General features: G+C 43.5%; 1 protein-coding gene across 2 annotated transcripts in view; it reads left to right on the plus strand.

The window, feature by feature from the left end:
• Positions 1-15,306, plus strand: part of LOC126366006 (putative glycerol kinase 5) — a 296,780-nt gene that overhangs the window by 190,237 nt on the left and 91,237 nt on the right. For both annotated transcript variants that reach the window (XM_050008851.1, XM_050008852.1), the window contains one exon: positions 12,941-13,255. In XM_050008851.1, the coding sequence (XP_049864808.1) occupies positions 12,941-13,255 (315 nt within the window). The remainder of the gene's footprint in view (positions 1-12,940; positions 13,256-15,306) is intronic.

Here is a 15,306-nt window from a genome sequence, read left to right on the forward strand (position 1 = left end):
AAAAAGAGTGCCAATCTACAACTGTACGCTTACTCACACGACATTCATGGACACAAGCCACACAGTATATCTCAAACACCGACAGCACGTGATTTTCATAATCTCTCTGAAGGCGAGCTTAGATTTTTTTGAACCACGTCCCTCGTCTAATGGACCGCCACAATCGATCTCTGCTGCAGCGCCATACGAATAAGTCGTGAGTACGGCGACGAGATACACTTGTGAGGCGCGTATGTTCGCCGCATTCACGACATCGAACATACTCGGCAACGAGACCACACATTTGTAAAAAACAAATCGTGGCCAACATGTCTACACCCATAGCCTCTCTCAAATCATCCAAATTCATCGGAACAGATAAATCCCTACCTACAAACGAAAATGAATACTTAAAATTGTCCTAAGATAAGAAATTAATAGTCCAAATTACCTCAATATCACTAAGAATGAAATTAAGTACCGAATGAATTGCAAACAACCAGTTATTTAAATAAATGCACACGAAGAATATTTTGAGCAATATGTAGAGATCTCTCTTAAAATCACATTCAATTATTTTAATAATGATAGCGCTTATCCGGAACACAGAAATGTTGTTTTATCTATGGCTGAAAGTGAAGGCGTTACTATCTATGAGTAATGTATGACATCATTGGTCAAGGCCAATGGGTTGTATCCCCTGCTTCAGTAGACCCAGAACCACTCGTACATATCTAAAGGTCTGTTCTCCAACGCCCAATATAATATCAGTAAATACCATGTCGAAAAATTATAGACTAGGGTATATTAACTGAAGTTAAACGACAATTTATCCTAGTTACAAAACGATTATTTTGAAACATACCCTTACTTGTTTCTCTGAGTTAATCTATGTCATAAAACTATTTCGCCTGATTCGTTAAATTGCGGATGTTCTGGTAAATTTCATCTGTGGAAGTGTTAAAGAATTTAGCCATTTCAGCCAACAAACTTTGCTTCTTGTATCGGTTCCTGTAGTCAAGTGACTGTACATTCCATAACGCCAGCCTCTCCTCTTATAAACTAATTAAGTACACGACTTCGACCTGAGTCGATTTTCGGGTAGCTTCTTCCATCATTTTTTCCCCCTTTTTTACCAGCACTTCGGGGACATTCACTTCGTTGCATGTGTCCATCGTAAGAGCAGTCTCAGCTGTCACAACAATGCCTGTACACGTTTATAGAGCAGTTAGTTGTAGAGTCTGTAAATGGCGCGATGGATAAAGCGCTAGCCTCTCCTTAACGTAGACTCGGTTCTCCTCATTAACTTTCTTTTTTTTCTTTTATTACCTCCATGCAATATTTCCAAGTTGTTTATATACGTTCTTTGCTGCGTTGCATTGTTTAAGTCTAGAAGCTTAGAAATAGGCTAGCTGCTCATGCTGTTCGTGTAGGAAGTAAAACGGGCGATATATTTGCTTAGATAAACGCCACAGCCACAAATTTTTGCCCAAAGCACGCAGTTTCGTGAGTACTTTTATTTGATATAAGGTGGGGCAAATAAAAGTGGCCCGGAGAATATAGTTGTAGGGTATAAAAAAAAACACGACAGAGGAAAGGACATAACCTGACTATAGCAGATGTTGAAAGTGACCAACATTTAGCTCTTGGTACTTTAGGGCCCTGGTCAGCAAGTTGCTGAAGGTGGATGGAAGATGGAGTGCTGGAGTGACTGCAGTCTCATCCGAAATTTTCTGCTGCAGATCTTGAAGACTATGAGGTTTGTTGCGATACAACTTAGACTTGAGGGCTCAAGTAATCGCACACTGACAGATCAAGTGATCTGGATGACCAGTTAGGGCCGCGACCGGACTGACCTCTTGTAACAACTCTATCAAACGTGAAGGTCGTGTAAATGTGCTCCAATGTTCGGCCGGCTGTATGGGCAGTTGCTCCATCCTGTCAGAAGTAACTGTAGGTCATTTCCTCCTCCTTTAATGTTGCCGCAAATAGTTTCAAATTGTTGCCAATGTAACACACCGAAGTCAGCGTGTGATAAAAGAAGGCGGGACTAAAAATGCGGTGTGCAGAGACTGCACAACCAACCCCAACCTTCTGATCGCGCAATTGTGTTTCCTGGAGGTTAAGCGGGTTCTTTACTTCCCAAAGGCTGTGATTCTGTGAGCTGACAGAACCACTCACGTAAAACCAGGCTTCATCAGACATAAAGAACAGACCTATGTCGAAGCCATTCATTGTTATATCAGTGAATAGGCATCGGTTGGTAGGACATGTTCTGAGGCAACAAGGGATCACCAATTTAGTATTGGAGGGCAGCGTGGAGGGTAAAAATCGTAGAGGGAGACCAAGAGATGAATACACTAAGCAGATTCAGAAGGATGTAGGTTGCAGTAGGTGCTGGGAGATGAAGAAGCTTGCACAGGATAGAGTAGCATGGAGAGCTGCATCAAACCAGTCTCAGGACTGAAAACCACAAAAACAACAGGCACTTATAAAACTGGAGGCGCTGAGGAGCATCTGCTGAATTTAGTACATGAACAACAAACATTCAATAGGGATGCATGTGCAGGTCCAGGTGGAGTATTCGTCTGTATGATCGACGTCATACACAGGTCTCTTGCGACAGGCGTCGTCTTGATTTGGCACGACTGAAGCATTTTCTGGTGAACTGCAGCCACATTTTCTGGTGTGAGGGCACATTTCGGGATGTTTTACGACCTCTTCAAAACAGATACTGTCTGACACCATTTTCGGACGAAGCGTCGCATGACACTCTTTGGCACGATTAAAATTATGTGCAAACAGCTGACCACGCCGTTTTTACGACTTTGTTGTGACGTATCTTCCTACAACGAACACCCGCTGCTCCACTGTGAGTACCATCGTCCCTTTTGCACTGTTCCACTTACACCGACACAGCCCGCACAACTCTCTGAACCAGTGTTGATCACGTGGCAGGCGTACAAGTGGTGTGGATGTATACATACATTTACGTCCAGTCGTATCCACTCGTCTAGGCCACTGTTATTTGCGCCACCCTGTATGTGCATGAGTACGGCAAAATATATTACCAAGATGTAGCGCAAAAAATGGCATAAGTCCCTACTTCAGTATGGCTGCTCAGCACTCACCAAGAAGTACTCTCAGCTCTCCCGACAATGCCAACATAGTCTTTTTAGTTTTTCTTCTGTGAAAGCTACGGCGAGCAGCGCTCGTGAGATAGATGTTGTGGTCTACCCGAGACGCCTAAAGTCGCAGAGCTCGGCTATCTGAGTTCTTGCCCCACTCTCGTACTCTACCAGCTAGCTGACTTTCGACGCTGTTTACGCTCCACGAATTACTCGCAAAAACTCTGGCATGCACACCAAGCTTAATGAACGATACCACTATATCTAACGATTTCAATTTTTTGAAGTTTTTTCTTTTTTCAAAATGTGAATTACAAAATCTTATACAAAGAACGAAATAACTTTGAGGATAGTTATGGCAGTTCTAGTGACTGCAGCATCCTTTCAATGCAGTTTCAGGAAACTGAAGATTATAAAAATCTACTTAATGTCTAGTATAAGTGAAATAAAATTCTGCTATTTTGTTCGTAGAATACGACATAGCACCTAAATGTGACATCAGTGACGTAATCAACGAGACTGCTTCATTCGACACTAGGAAATGAAAATAAAATCTATTTATATTATGTTGTTGTTGTGGTTTTCAGTCCAGAGACTGGTTTGATTCAGCTCTCCATGCTACTCTATCCTGTGCAAGCTTCTTCATCTCCCAGTACTTACTGCAACCTACATCCTTCTGAATCTGTTTAGTGTATTCATCTCTTGGTCTCCCTCTACGATTTTCACCCTCCACACTGTCCTCCAATACTAAATTGGTGATCCCTTGGTGCCTCAGAACATGTCCTACAACCGATCCCTTCTTCTAATCAAGTAATGCCACAAATTTCTCTTCTCCCCAATTCTGTTCAATACCTCCTAATTAGTTATGTGATCTACCCATCTAATCTTCAGCATTCTTCTGTAACACCACATTTCGAAAGCTTCTATTCTCTTCTTGTCCAAACTATTTATCGTCCATGTTTCACTTCCATACATGGCTAAACTCCATACAAATACTTTCAGAAACGACTTCCTTGTCACTTAAAACTATATTAGATGTTAACAAATTTCTCTTCTTCAGAAACGCTTACCTTGCCATTGCCAGTCTACATTTTATATCCTCTCTACTTCGACCATCATCAGTTATTTTGCTCCCCAAGTAGCAAAACTCCTTTAGTACTTTGTCTCATTTCCTAATCTAATCCCTTCAGCATCACCCGATTTAATTCGACTAAATTCCATTATCCTCGTTGTGCTTTTGTTGATGTTCATCTTATATCCTCCTTTCAAGACCGTATCCATTCCGTTTAACTGCTCTTCCAAGTCCTTTGCTGTCTCTGACAGAATTAAAATGTCATCGGCGAACCTCAAAGTTTTTATTTCTTCTCCATGGATTTTAATACGTACTCCGAATTTTTCTTTTGTTTCCTTCACTGCTTGCTCAATATACAGATTGAATAACATCGGGGAGAGACTACAAACCTGTCTCACACCCTTCCCAACCACTGCTTCCCTTTCATGTCCCTCAACTCTTATAACTGCCATCTGGTTTCTGTAAAAATTGTAAATAGCTTTTCGCTCCCTGTATTTTACCCCTGCCACCTTAAGAATTTGAAAGAGAGTATTCCAGTCAACATTGTCAAAAGCTTTCTCTAAGTCTACAAATGCTAGAAACGTAGGTTTGCCTTCCCTTAATTTATCTTCTAAGATAAGTCGTAAGGTCAGTATTGCATCACGTGTTCCAACAACACTACGGAATACAAACTGGTCCTCTCCGATGTTGGCTTCTGCCAGTTTTTCCATTTGTCTGTAAAGAATTCGTGTCAGTATTTTGCAGCCGTGACTTATTAAACTGATAGTTCAGTAATTTTCACAACTGTCAACACCTGCTTTCTTTGGGATTTGAATTATGTTCGTCTTGAAGTCTGATGGTATTTCGCCTGTCTCATACATCTTGCTCACCAGATGGTAGAGTTTTGTCAGGGATGGCTCTCCCAAGGCTATCGGTAGTTCTAATAGAATGTTGTCTACTCCTGGGACTTAGGTCTTTCATGCTGTGTCAAATTTTTCACGCGGTATCATACCCCCCATTTCTTTTTCTTCTGCATCCTCTTCCATTTCCATAATATCACACTCCTTGTATAGACCCTCTATATATTCCTTCCACCTTTGTACTTTCCCTTCTTTGCTTAGAACCGGTTTTCCATCTGGGCTCTTGATATTCATACACGTGGTTCCCTTTTCTCCAAATGCTTCTTTAATTTTCCTGTAGGCAGTATCTCTCTTACCACTAATGGAGATATGCCTCCACATCCTTACATTTGACCTCTAGCCAGCCTTTCTTAGCCAATTTGCACTTCCTGTAAATCTCATTTTGTATTCCTTTTTGCCTACTTCATTTATTGCATTTTTATATTTTCTTCTTTCATCAATTAAGTTCAATATCTCTTCTGTTACCCAAGGATTTCTACTAGCCCTCGTCTTTTTACCTACTTGATCCTCTGCTGCCTTCACTATTTCCTCTCTCAAAGCTACCTGTCCATCTTCTAATGTATTTCTTTCCTCTGTTCTTTTCAATCGTTCCTTAATGTCCTCTCTCAAACTCCCTACAACCTCTGGTTCTTTCAGTTTATCCAGATTGCTATTTCCTTAACTTTCCACTTTTTCACAGTTTCTTCAGTTTTAATCTACAGTTCTTAACCCATAGATTGTGGTCAGTCCACACCTGCCACCGGAAATGCCTTACAATTTAAAACCTGGTTCCTAAATCTCTGTGTTACCATTATACAATCTATTTGAAACCATCCAGGGTCTCCAGGCCTCTTCCAAGTTTACAGCCATCTTTCATGATTTTTAAAACAAATGTTAGCTATGATTAAATCTCGCTCTGTGCAAAATTCTACCAAGCGGCCTCCTCTTTCATTCCTTAGGCCCGCATCTCGTGGTCGTGCGGTAGCGTTCTCGCTTCCCACGCCCGGGTTCGATTACCGGCGGGGTCAGGGATTTTTTCTGCCTCGTGATGGGTGGGTGTTGTGTGGTGTCCTTAGGTTAGTTAGGTTTAAGTAGTTCTAATTTCTAGGGGACTGATGATCATAGATGTTAAGTACCATAGTGCTCAGAGCCATTTAGCCAGCCATTCCTTAGCCCCATGCCGTATTCACCTATAACTTTTCCTTCTCTTCCTTTTCCCACTGTCAGGTTCCAGTCGCACGTGACTTAAAATTTCGTCTCCCTTAACTAAATGAATAATTTCTTTTATCTCATCATATATTTCAACAATCTCGTAGTCGTCTGTGGAACTAGTTGGCATATGAACTTGTACTACTGTGGTAGACGTGACCTTCGAGTCTATCTTGGTTAAAATAATGCGTTCATTATGATGTTCGTAGTAGCTTACCCGCGCTCCAATTTTTTTATTCATTATTAAACCTACTCCTGCCTAACCCCTATTTGATTTTGTATTTATAACCCTGTATTCACGTGACCAGAAGTCTTGTTCCTCCTGCCACCGAACTTCACTAATTCCCACTATATCTAACTTTAACCTATCCATTTCCCTTTTTAAATTTAACTACCTACTCGATTAAGGAGTCTGACATTCCACGCTCCGATACGTAGAACATCAGTTTTCTTTCTCCTGATAACAACGTCCTCCTGAGTAGTCCCCGCCCGGACATCCGAATGGGGGACTATTTTACCCCCGGAATATTTTACCCAAGAGAACGCCATCATCATCTAACCATACAGTAAAGCTGCATGCCCTCGGGAAAAATTACGGCTGTAGTTTCCCCTTGCTTTCAGCCGTTCGTAGTAACAGCACAGCAAGACCGTTTTGGTTAATGTTACAACGCCAGATAAGTCAATCATCCAGACTATTGCCCCTTCAACTACTAAAAAGGCTGGTGCCCCTCTTCAGGAACCACACGTTTGTCTGGCCCCTCAACAGATACCCCTCCGTTGTGGTCGCACCTACGGTACGGCAATCTGTATCGCTGATGCACGCTTGTCTTCCCACCAACGGCAAGGTCCATGGTTTATGGGGTGGGGATTTATATTATAGATCATAAAAAATGTAGTAGTAGCCATAAAGAGTAAGGCATTGATTTTGTTGTAATGTAAATTCTTTTAGAAGGTTTATACAATTTGTGATTTATGTACTTCAGTGATGGATCTCATTAGTTGTGTGCATTATTTCTTGTCTATGTAGGGTTTCCCTGAAGCGTTGCAACAAACTTATAGGGGTTGAACAGGTTGTCTTGTGGAACAAATTGAGTATGGGAACCCGTGCTGGAAACTTCCTCCAAAGACGCTACAGTTGGTAAAGTTATAAGCGCCGGCGCCTGCCAGTAGTTTACCCGTTCGGCGGCGAACGTGACGCTGTTCGCGAACACATCGCAAGCGAACTTCTCGCAATGCGACTTATTGCCACGATCGCCAGTGGAGAAAATGGAGCCAGCTGCTGAGCAGAAAGGCCTTGCCGTCTGTGATTGCGATGCTCTGTTGCCTCGTTGGATAACGGTTTCTGACATAGTTTTCCATACACAATTTATTTTTCTGCTGGAACCCTCTAAAATCTCCAGTGTTTCATATATCTACGTCCATACTCCGCAAGCCACCTGACGGTGTGTGGCGGAGGGTACTTTGAGTACGTCTATCGGTTCTGCCTTCTATTCCAGTCTCGTATTGTTCGTGAAAAAAAAATTGGCGGTATGCCTCTGTGTGGGCTCTAATCTCTTTGACTTTATCCTCATGGTCTCTTCGCGAGATACACGTAGGAGAGAGCAATGTACTGCGTTGACTCCTCGGTGAAGGTGTCCTCGAAACTTCAACAAAAGCCCGTACCGAGCTGCTGAGCGTCTCTCTTGCAGAGTCTTCCACTGGAGTTTATCATCTCCGTAACGCTTTCGCGATTACTAAATGATCCTGTAACGAAGAGCGCTGCTCTCCGTTGGATCTTCTCTATCTCTTCTATCAACCCTATCTGGTACCTCACACCGGTGAGCAGTATTCAAGCAGTGGGCGAACAAGTGTACTGTAACCTGCTTCGTTTTCTGACTGCATTTCCTTCCAAAGAATCTCAGACTGGTGTCTGCTTTACCGACGATTAATTTTATATGGTCATTCCCTTTTAAATCACTCCTAATGCCTACTCCCAGATAATTTATGGAATTAACTGCTTCCAGTTGCTGACCTGCTATATTGTAGCTAAATGATAAGGGATCTTTCTTCCGATGTATTCGCAGCTCATTATACGTGCCTACATTGAGACTCAATTGCATTTCCCTGTACCATGCGTCAATTCGTTGCAGATCTTCCTGCATTTCAGTACAATTTTCCATTGTTACAACCTCTCGATATACTACGGCGTCATCCGCAAAAAGCTTCAGTGAACTTCCGATGTTATCCACAAGGTCATTTATGTATATTGTGAATAGCAACGGTCCTACAAACTCACCTGCGGCACACCTGAAATCACTCTTACTTCGGAAGACTTCTCTCCATTGAGAATGACATGCTGCGTTCTGTTATCTAGGAACTATTCAATCCATTCACACAATTGGTCTGATAGTCCATATACTCTTACTTTGTTCATTAAACGACTGTGGGGAACTGTATCGAACGCCTTGCGGAAGTCAAGAAACACGGCATCTACCTGGGAACCCGTATCTATGGCCCTCTGAGTCTCGTGGACGAATAGCACGAGCTGAGTTTTACACGATCGTCTTTTTCGAAACCCATGCTAATTCCTACAGAGTAGATTTATAGTCTCCAGAGAAGTCATTATACTCCAACATAATACATGTTTTTCAGTATATTGGAGAAAAATAAACTTCAGATGGAAACCCGTGTTCGAAACCATCATTGACCATGACAACAGACCACATAGCATTCGTTGCAGAGAAACCTTTTTTTCGCAGCAGCTAGTGCATCTTCTTCGCTGGTGATCGTGGCACTGACTAACAAACAACATTGCGAGACGTTCCGCCTACGGCGTGTTAGTGTACAGAGTCACGTTTGCTGCTGAAGGAGTGTTGTAGTGGCAGGCGCCGACGCTCTTTAGCATCCCTCGATGGCGTTTCCGGACACGGGCTCCTGTTGTCGATTTGTTGCTCGAGACACCCTCTACAACTTTTCTAAGGTTGTCGCAACATTTCTGGAACACCCTGTATTTTTCAATAATCCTTCATTTATAATAAACATACTTTAAAAATTACAAAATTTCTTAAATCTGTATAAAAAAATTCGAGAAAGATATTTTCTTGGTGTGTTTCGGGAGCAGTGGCGCAGCTTCTTATTTCCTGCCAGTGGCACAGGACTAACTTGTTGCAGCTCTGTTTGATTCAGGTTTAGCAAACTAACTTGATGGCAACACCTTGAAAGAAAAAAACTTAGACAGTTGTATTTCACGTTCTGTGTCATATGTTAGGTTATGTGATACCATTTATCTATACGAATTCTTGAAAATGGTTATGATTGCCCTGTTAATGTGGTATGTGTCATCTATGGTCAAAGATTTAATTTATATAGTTCTTACAATGATGCGAAAAAAGTAATTAGATGCCTCCTAATATGGTGTCAGACTTCCTTTTATCCGGCACAGTGTATCAGCTCGATGAGGCACGGATTCAACAAGTCTCTGGAAGTCCCTTCCAGAAATATTAAGTCATCCTCCCTCTATAGCCGTCCATAATTGCGAAGGTTTTGCACGAACTGACGTCTCAGTTATGTCCCATAAATGTTCGACGGGCTTTATATCGGACGATCTGGGTGGCCAGACAATTTGCTCGAACTCTCGAGAATGTTGTTCAAGACAATCGCAAACAACTGTGGCAAGGCGCATGGTCGTCCGTAAAAGTACCATCGTTGTTTGGGAATATGAAGTCCACGAATGACTGAAAACGGGCTCCAAGAAGCCGAACATAATCATTTCCAGTCAATGATCGGTTCAGTTGTATCAGAGCACCTGGTACATTACATGTAAACACAGTGATTGTTGAAAACTTGGGTCCATGGATTCGTGGGGGTCTACGTCACACTGGAAGCTTATTACCAGCTCTTAGCAATTGAAATCGGGGCTCAGCTGACGAGACCATGGTTTTTCAATAGTTCAGGGTCCAACCAAAATGATTACGAGCCCAGGAGGGGCGGTGCAGGCGATGTTGTCTGCCGTCATAGCCCAGTAACGCCAAATTTCGCCGCATTCTGCTAACGGATACGTTCAACTTACGTTTCACATTGATTTCTGCGGTTGTTTTTTCAGTGTTGCTTGTATGTTAGCGCTAATAGCATTTCTGAAATGTCGCCACTCTCGGTCGTTAAGTGAATGCGGTCAGGCGCTGTGTTGTCTGTGGTGAGAGCTAATGCCTGAAATGTGGTATTCTCGGCAGACTCGTAACATCGTGGATCTCGAAATATTGAGTTCCGTGATTTCCAGAATGGAATGTCCCATGCGTCTAGCTCCAACTACCATTCTGCATTCAAAGTCTGTTAATTCCCGTCGTGCGGCATGATCATGCCGAAACCTTTTCACATTAATCTCCGTAGTACAAATGACATCTGCGCCGAAGCGCTGGCCTTTTATACCTTATGTACGCGATAGTACCGCCATCTATATACGTGCACATCTCTATCCCATGACTATTTTGTCGCCTCAGCGAATATCAGATTTCACTGGACTTTGATTTGCTCGTGGTTAACTTTCATTGAAACTGCATATAAAATAATGAAAATTTCTAAATTTGCGTTGAAAAAGTCTACATGGCGGCAGTTTAGGGAGGGGTGGGGTAGCTTTGGCATTCGTGCCAGTAGAGGCGCTGGATCGCTGGTTGTAAGCTGCATGTGCGTGCGTTACACAGAACTGCAGAAACGCCTTAACAAATCTGTATTTGCAATTCGAGTGTTACGTGACACAGGCGACATAAAAATGAAAAAGCTGGCATACTTTGACTGCTTCATTCGATAATGCCATGTGGTATAATATTTTGGGGTAACTCTTCAAGTCAAACAAAAGTTTTCAGAGTCCAGAAGCGTGTAATACGTATTATTTGTGGAGTAAATTCACGGACGTCATGTAGAAAATTCTTCAAAGAACTGGGTATACTAACTACTGCCTCTCAGTATATTTACTCCTTAATGAAATTTGTCCTGAATAATATATCTCTTTTTCCAACAAACAGCTCAGTTCATACATACAATACAAGGAAGAAAAATGATCTGCACAAGGACTTACAAGCACTTACTTTAGTTACGAGGGTCGGTCAAAAAGTAATGCCTCCCATTTTTTTTCTACTTAAAGAAATTAAGTTAAGTGAAAAATTTGAATTTGGCGCCATTCCTCAAACCTTCTGCAATCCACTGCAGTAGTAACTTTCTGTGTCAACAGGTGGCAGCACAGCAGAAGTTTGTAAGATGGCCGACATCGATGTTCGTTTGAGACAGCGTTGTGTGATTGAATTCTTGAATGCAGAAGGTGAAACGCCCATACGCATTCATGAAAGACTGAAGAAGGTGTATGGTGTTGTTACAGTGGATGTCAGCACTGTTAGACGATGGGTTCGTCGTTGTAAGGAAGCTGAAGGGCAAACACCGTTGACTGACGAAAAGCGGAGCGGCAGGCCGGTGAGTGCAGTGACTCCACACAACATTCAGCAAGTTGATGACATCATTCGTGGTGACCGTCGGGTGACTGCAGATGAAGTGTGTCGCATTATTTCTCTTAGTAAAGGCAGTGTGATCACGATTGTTAAACAATTGGGGTACTCAAAAGTTTGTGCACGGTGGGTTCCAAGAATGTTAACCGATCAGAATAAAGAGGCAAGGAAAACAATAGCCTCCCAACACTTGCAGCGCTTCCGTTTGGAGGGAGATGAGTTTCTGAAAAAAATTGTGACCGGGGACGAAACATGGGTGCATTTTTTTGAACCCGAATCAAAGAGGCAGTCAATGGAGTGGCGTCACACAAGCTCGCCGAGGAAGAAAAAATTCAAAACTGTGCGATCGGCAGGGAAAGTTATGGCAACAGTTTTCTGGGATACAGAGGGTGTGATTCTGGTTGATTTTTTGGAGCAGGGATGCACAATAAATTCTGTTCAATACGTCACAACCCTCAAAAAACTTAAAGCACGTCTTCAGCGAGTTCGCCCAACAAAATCAATGGCAGATGTTCTTCTTTTGCATGACAATGCAAGACCACACACCAGTCGTCACACCTCTGACGAGATTGTCAAAATTGGATGGGAAGTTTTGCCTCATCCCCCATACAGCCCTGACCTGGCACCATCAGACTTCCATCTGTTCGGGCCACTAAAAGAAGCTCATCGTGGGATTCATTTTGAAGATGAGGAGGCCGTCAAAACATCGGTGCTTCAATGGCTTAGGAAGCAGAGCTGTGATTTTTACCGTGCTGGGATACATGCCCTTGTTCAAAGATGGACCAAAACTGTAGAGATGGGCGGAGATTACATTGAAAAATGACAAAATGATCCTCAATGTTGTGGTTTTCGACCATTGTAATTGCATTTAAATTTCCTGACAATTAAACGTAGAATAAAAAAAAATAGGAGGCATTACTTTTTGACTGACCCTCGTAAAAAAGGGTCCACTACGCAGGAACACACATCTTCAATAATTTGCCAGCAAACATAAAAAATTTAGTTACAAATAAAGATCAGTTTAAAAGGAGCCTGTAAGACTTACTAGTGGCCAACTCCTCCCACTCCATTTTTTAATAGAAACAAATGATGTATATATTCATGCTATTAGTATTGTTATTTTAGGTTTAAAAAAATTGAGGAGTTCCACATCGACGAGGATCTCCTCGGGACGGATGTAATGTGAAGTGCGCGTGTGGGCAGGTGACGCCGCGGCTGCTGTGGGCGCTGGAGCGCGTGCCGGCGCTGCGGCGGGCGGCGCCGGCGGGCCGGGCGCTCTACGGCGGCGTCGACTCGTGGCTGCTGTGGCGGCTGACGGCCGGCGCCGCGCACCTCACCGACCACAGCGCCGCCGCCGCCACCGGCTTCTTCGACCCCTTCATCGTGCAGTGGTCCTCCCTGGCCGAAGGCTACTTCGGCATCCCCGCCGCAATGCTGCCCCGCGTCTGCGAGGCCACCGCGGACTTTGGCTGCACGGCGCCCGACATACTGGGCGCGGCCGTCCCCATCCGATGCCTCGTGAGTTCCTTTTTCGCCGCAGTCGCTCTCCCGAAAGCTTTCCGCTACTCTGTGTCATCCGAGGCTCTCGCGAAGAACCCTCGTATAAAACATTCACGTCACGGATATTCTAGCAACGAGCCTTTCCATTCTAAAGGCCCGTGGTACACTGAGAAACTAGCGAAAAGTTTTTTTTTTTTTAATTGAATTTCGATTCCCCCGAAGGGGGCAGGCTGTCATCAGCTTAGTATGCCGCTCTTCAGCCTACAGACTTTGTTTTAAAAAGGTGAAGATAATATACAATAAAAAACAGGCGATAAAATCGGAGACTTAAAGGGGGAACATGGCGAAAAAATCGTGGAACTTAAAAACATAGAACAAAGGGATGATGATGCTAATAAAATACATATGAAGCAGACAGGTAAAATAATACACAGCCAGAATGAGATTTTCACTCTGCAGCGGAGTGTGCGCTGAGATGAAACTTCCTGGCAGATTAAAACTGTGTGCCCGACCGAGACTCGAACTCGGGACCTTTGCCTTTCGCGGGCAAGTGCTCTACCATCTGAGCTACCGAAGCACGACTCACGCCCGGTACTCACAGCTTTACTTCTGCCAGTATCTGCCAGGAAGTTTCATATCAGCGCACACTCCGCTGCAGAGTGAAAATCTCATTCTGGAAACATCCCCCAGGCTGTGGCTAAGCCATGTCTCCGCAGTATCCTTTCTTTCAGGAGTGCTAGTTCTGCAAGGTTCGCAGGAGAGCTTCTGTAAAGTTTGGAAGGTAGGAGACGGATACTGGCAGAAGTAAAGCTGTGAGTACCGGGCGTGAGTCGTGCTTCGGTAGCTCATATGGTAGAGCACTTGCCTGCGAAAGGCAAAGGTCCCGAGTTCGAGTCTCGGTCGGGCACACAGTTTTAATCTGCCAGGAAGTTTAATAGACAGAAAAAAAAAAAAAAAAAAAAAAAAAAAAAAAAAACGCAGACAGTTTCTGTTCGCAAACGACATAAAATTCACAAAAAATGGTTCAAATGGCTCTGAGCACTATGGGACTTAACTTCTAAGGTCATCAGAACTTAGAACTACTTAAACCTAACTAACCTAAGGACGTCACACACATCCATGCCCGAGGCAGGATTGGAACGTGCGACCGTAATGGTCGCGTGGCTCCAGACTGCAGCGCCTAGAACCTCTCAGCTACTCCGGCGGGCTAAATTCACACCCAGCGACAGCATGGTTTCTGCTCGCGACACGGAAAAAGACGAAACAACACTGAACATTCACTGGAACACTGCACTACAACATGACATACCACAGCCGAGAGCAGGTGGGGGGAAACTGGACAGATGATGGGAAAATAAAAAAGGGGGAAGGTGAGGAAAAGCGAAAGAGGGGGGGGGGGCGGGGGGAAAGGAGCCAATGGAGGATGGGGACCCATAAGAGGGGTGGGGGGTGGGGGGTGCTGGGCAGACGCGACAGATAGTGGGGAAGGCAGAAGGGCAGAGGATGGGAATACAAAAGGACTCGGGATGGAGGGGGGGTGGGGGGAGAAAAGCTTCTGCTCTGTACAGGGTAATTATAAAGTCCATGAAATGTTTTAAAAATGAGATATAAGTTAATTGCTAAACATAATGTAACAAATAACACAGTACATGAAAGACAAACACACTATGTATATACAGGGTGGTCCATTGATCGTGACCGGGCCAAATATCTCACGAAATGAGCATCAAACGAAAAAACTACAAACAACGAAACTCGTCTAGCTTGAAGGGGCAAACCAGATGGCGCTATGGTTGGCCCGCTAGATAGGGCTGCCATAGCTTAAACGGATATCAACTGCGTTCTTTAAAATAGGAACCCCCATTTTTATTACATATTCTTGTAGTACGTAAAGAAATATGCATGTTTCAGTTGGACCACTTATTTCGCTTTGTGATAGATGGCGCTGTAATAATCACCTATACTCCTCAGAATTTCGATCACCTTGCACCGTTTGACATCGTCGTACGCTTTTCCCATGCCAACAAATCCTGTTAATGTGTCTTGAATTTTCTTTAGTCATTCTTCCG

This window comes from Schistocerca gregaria, chromosome 4, assembly GCF_023897955.1.
Source record: "Schistocerca gregaria isolate iqSchGreg1 chromosome 4, iqSchGreg1.2, whole genome shotgun sequence".
In the NCBI taxonomy this organism is placed as follows: domain Eukaryota; kingdom Metazoa; phylum Arthropoda; class Insecta; order Orthoptera; family Acrididae; genus Schistocerca; species Schistocerca gregaria.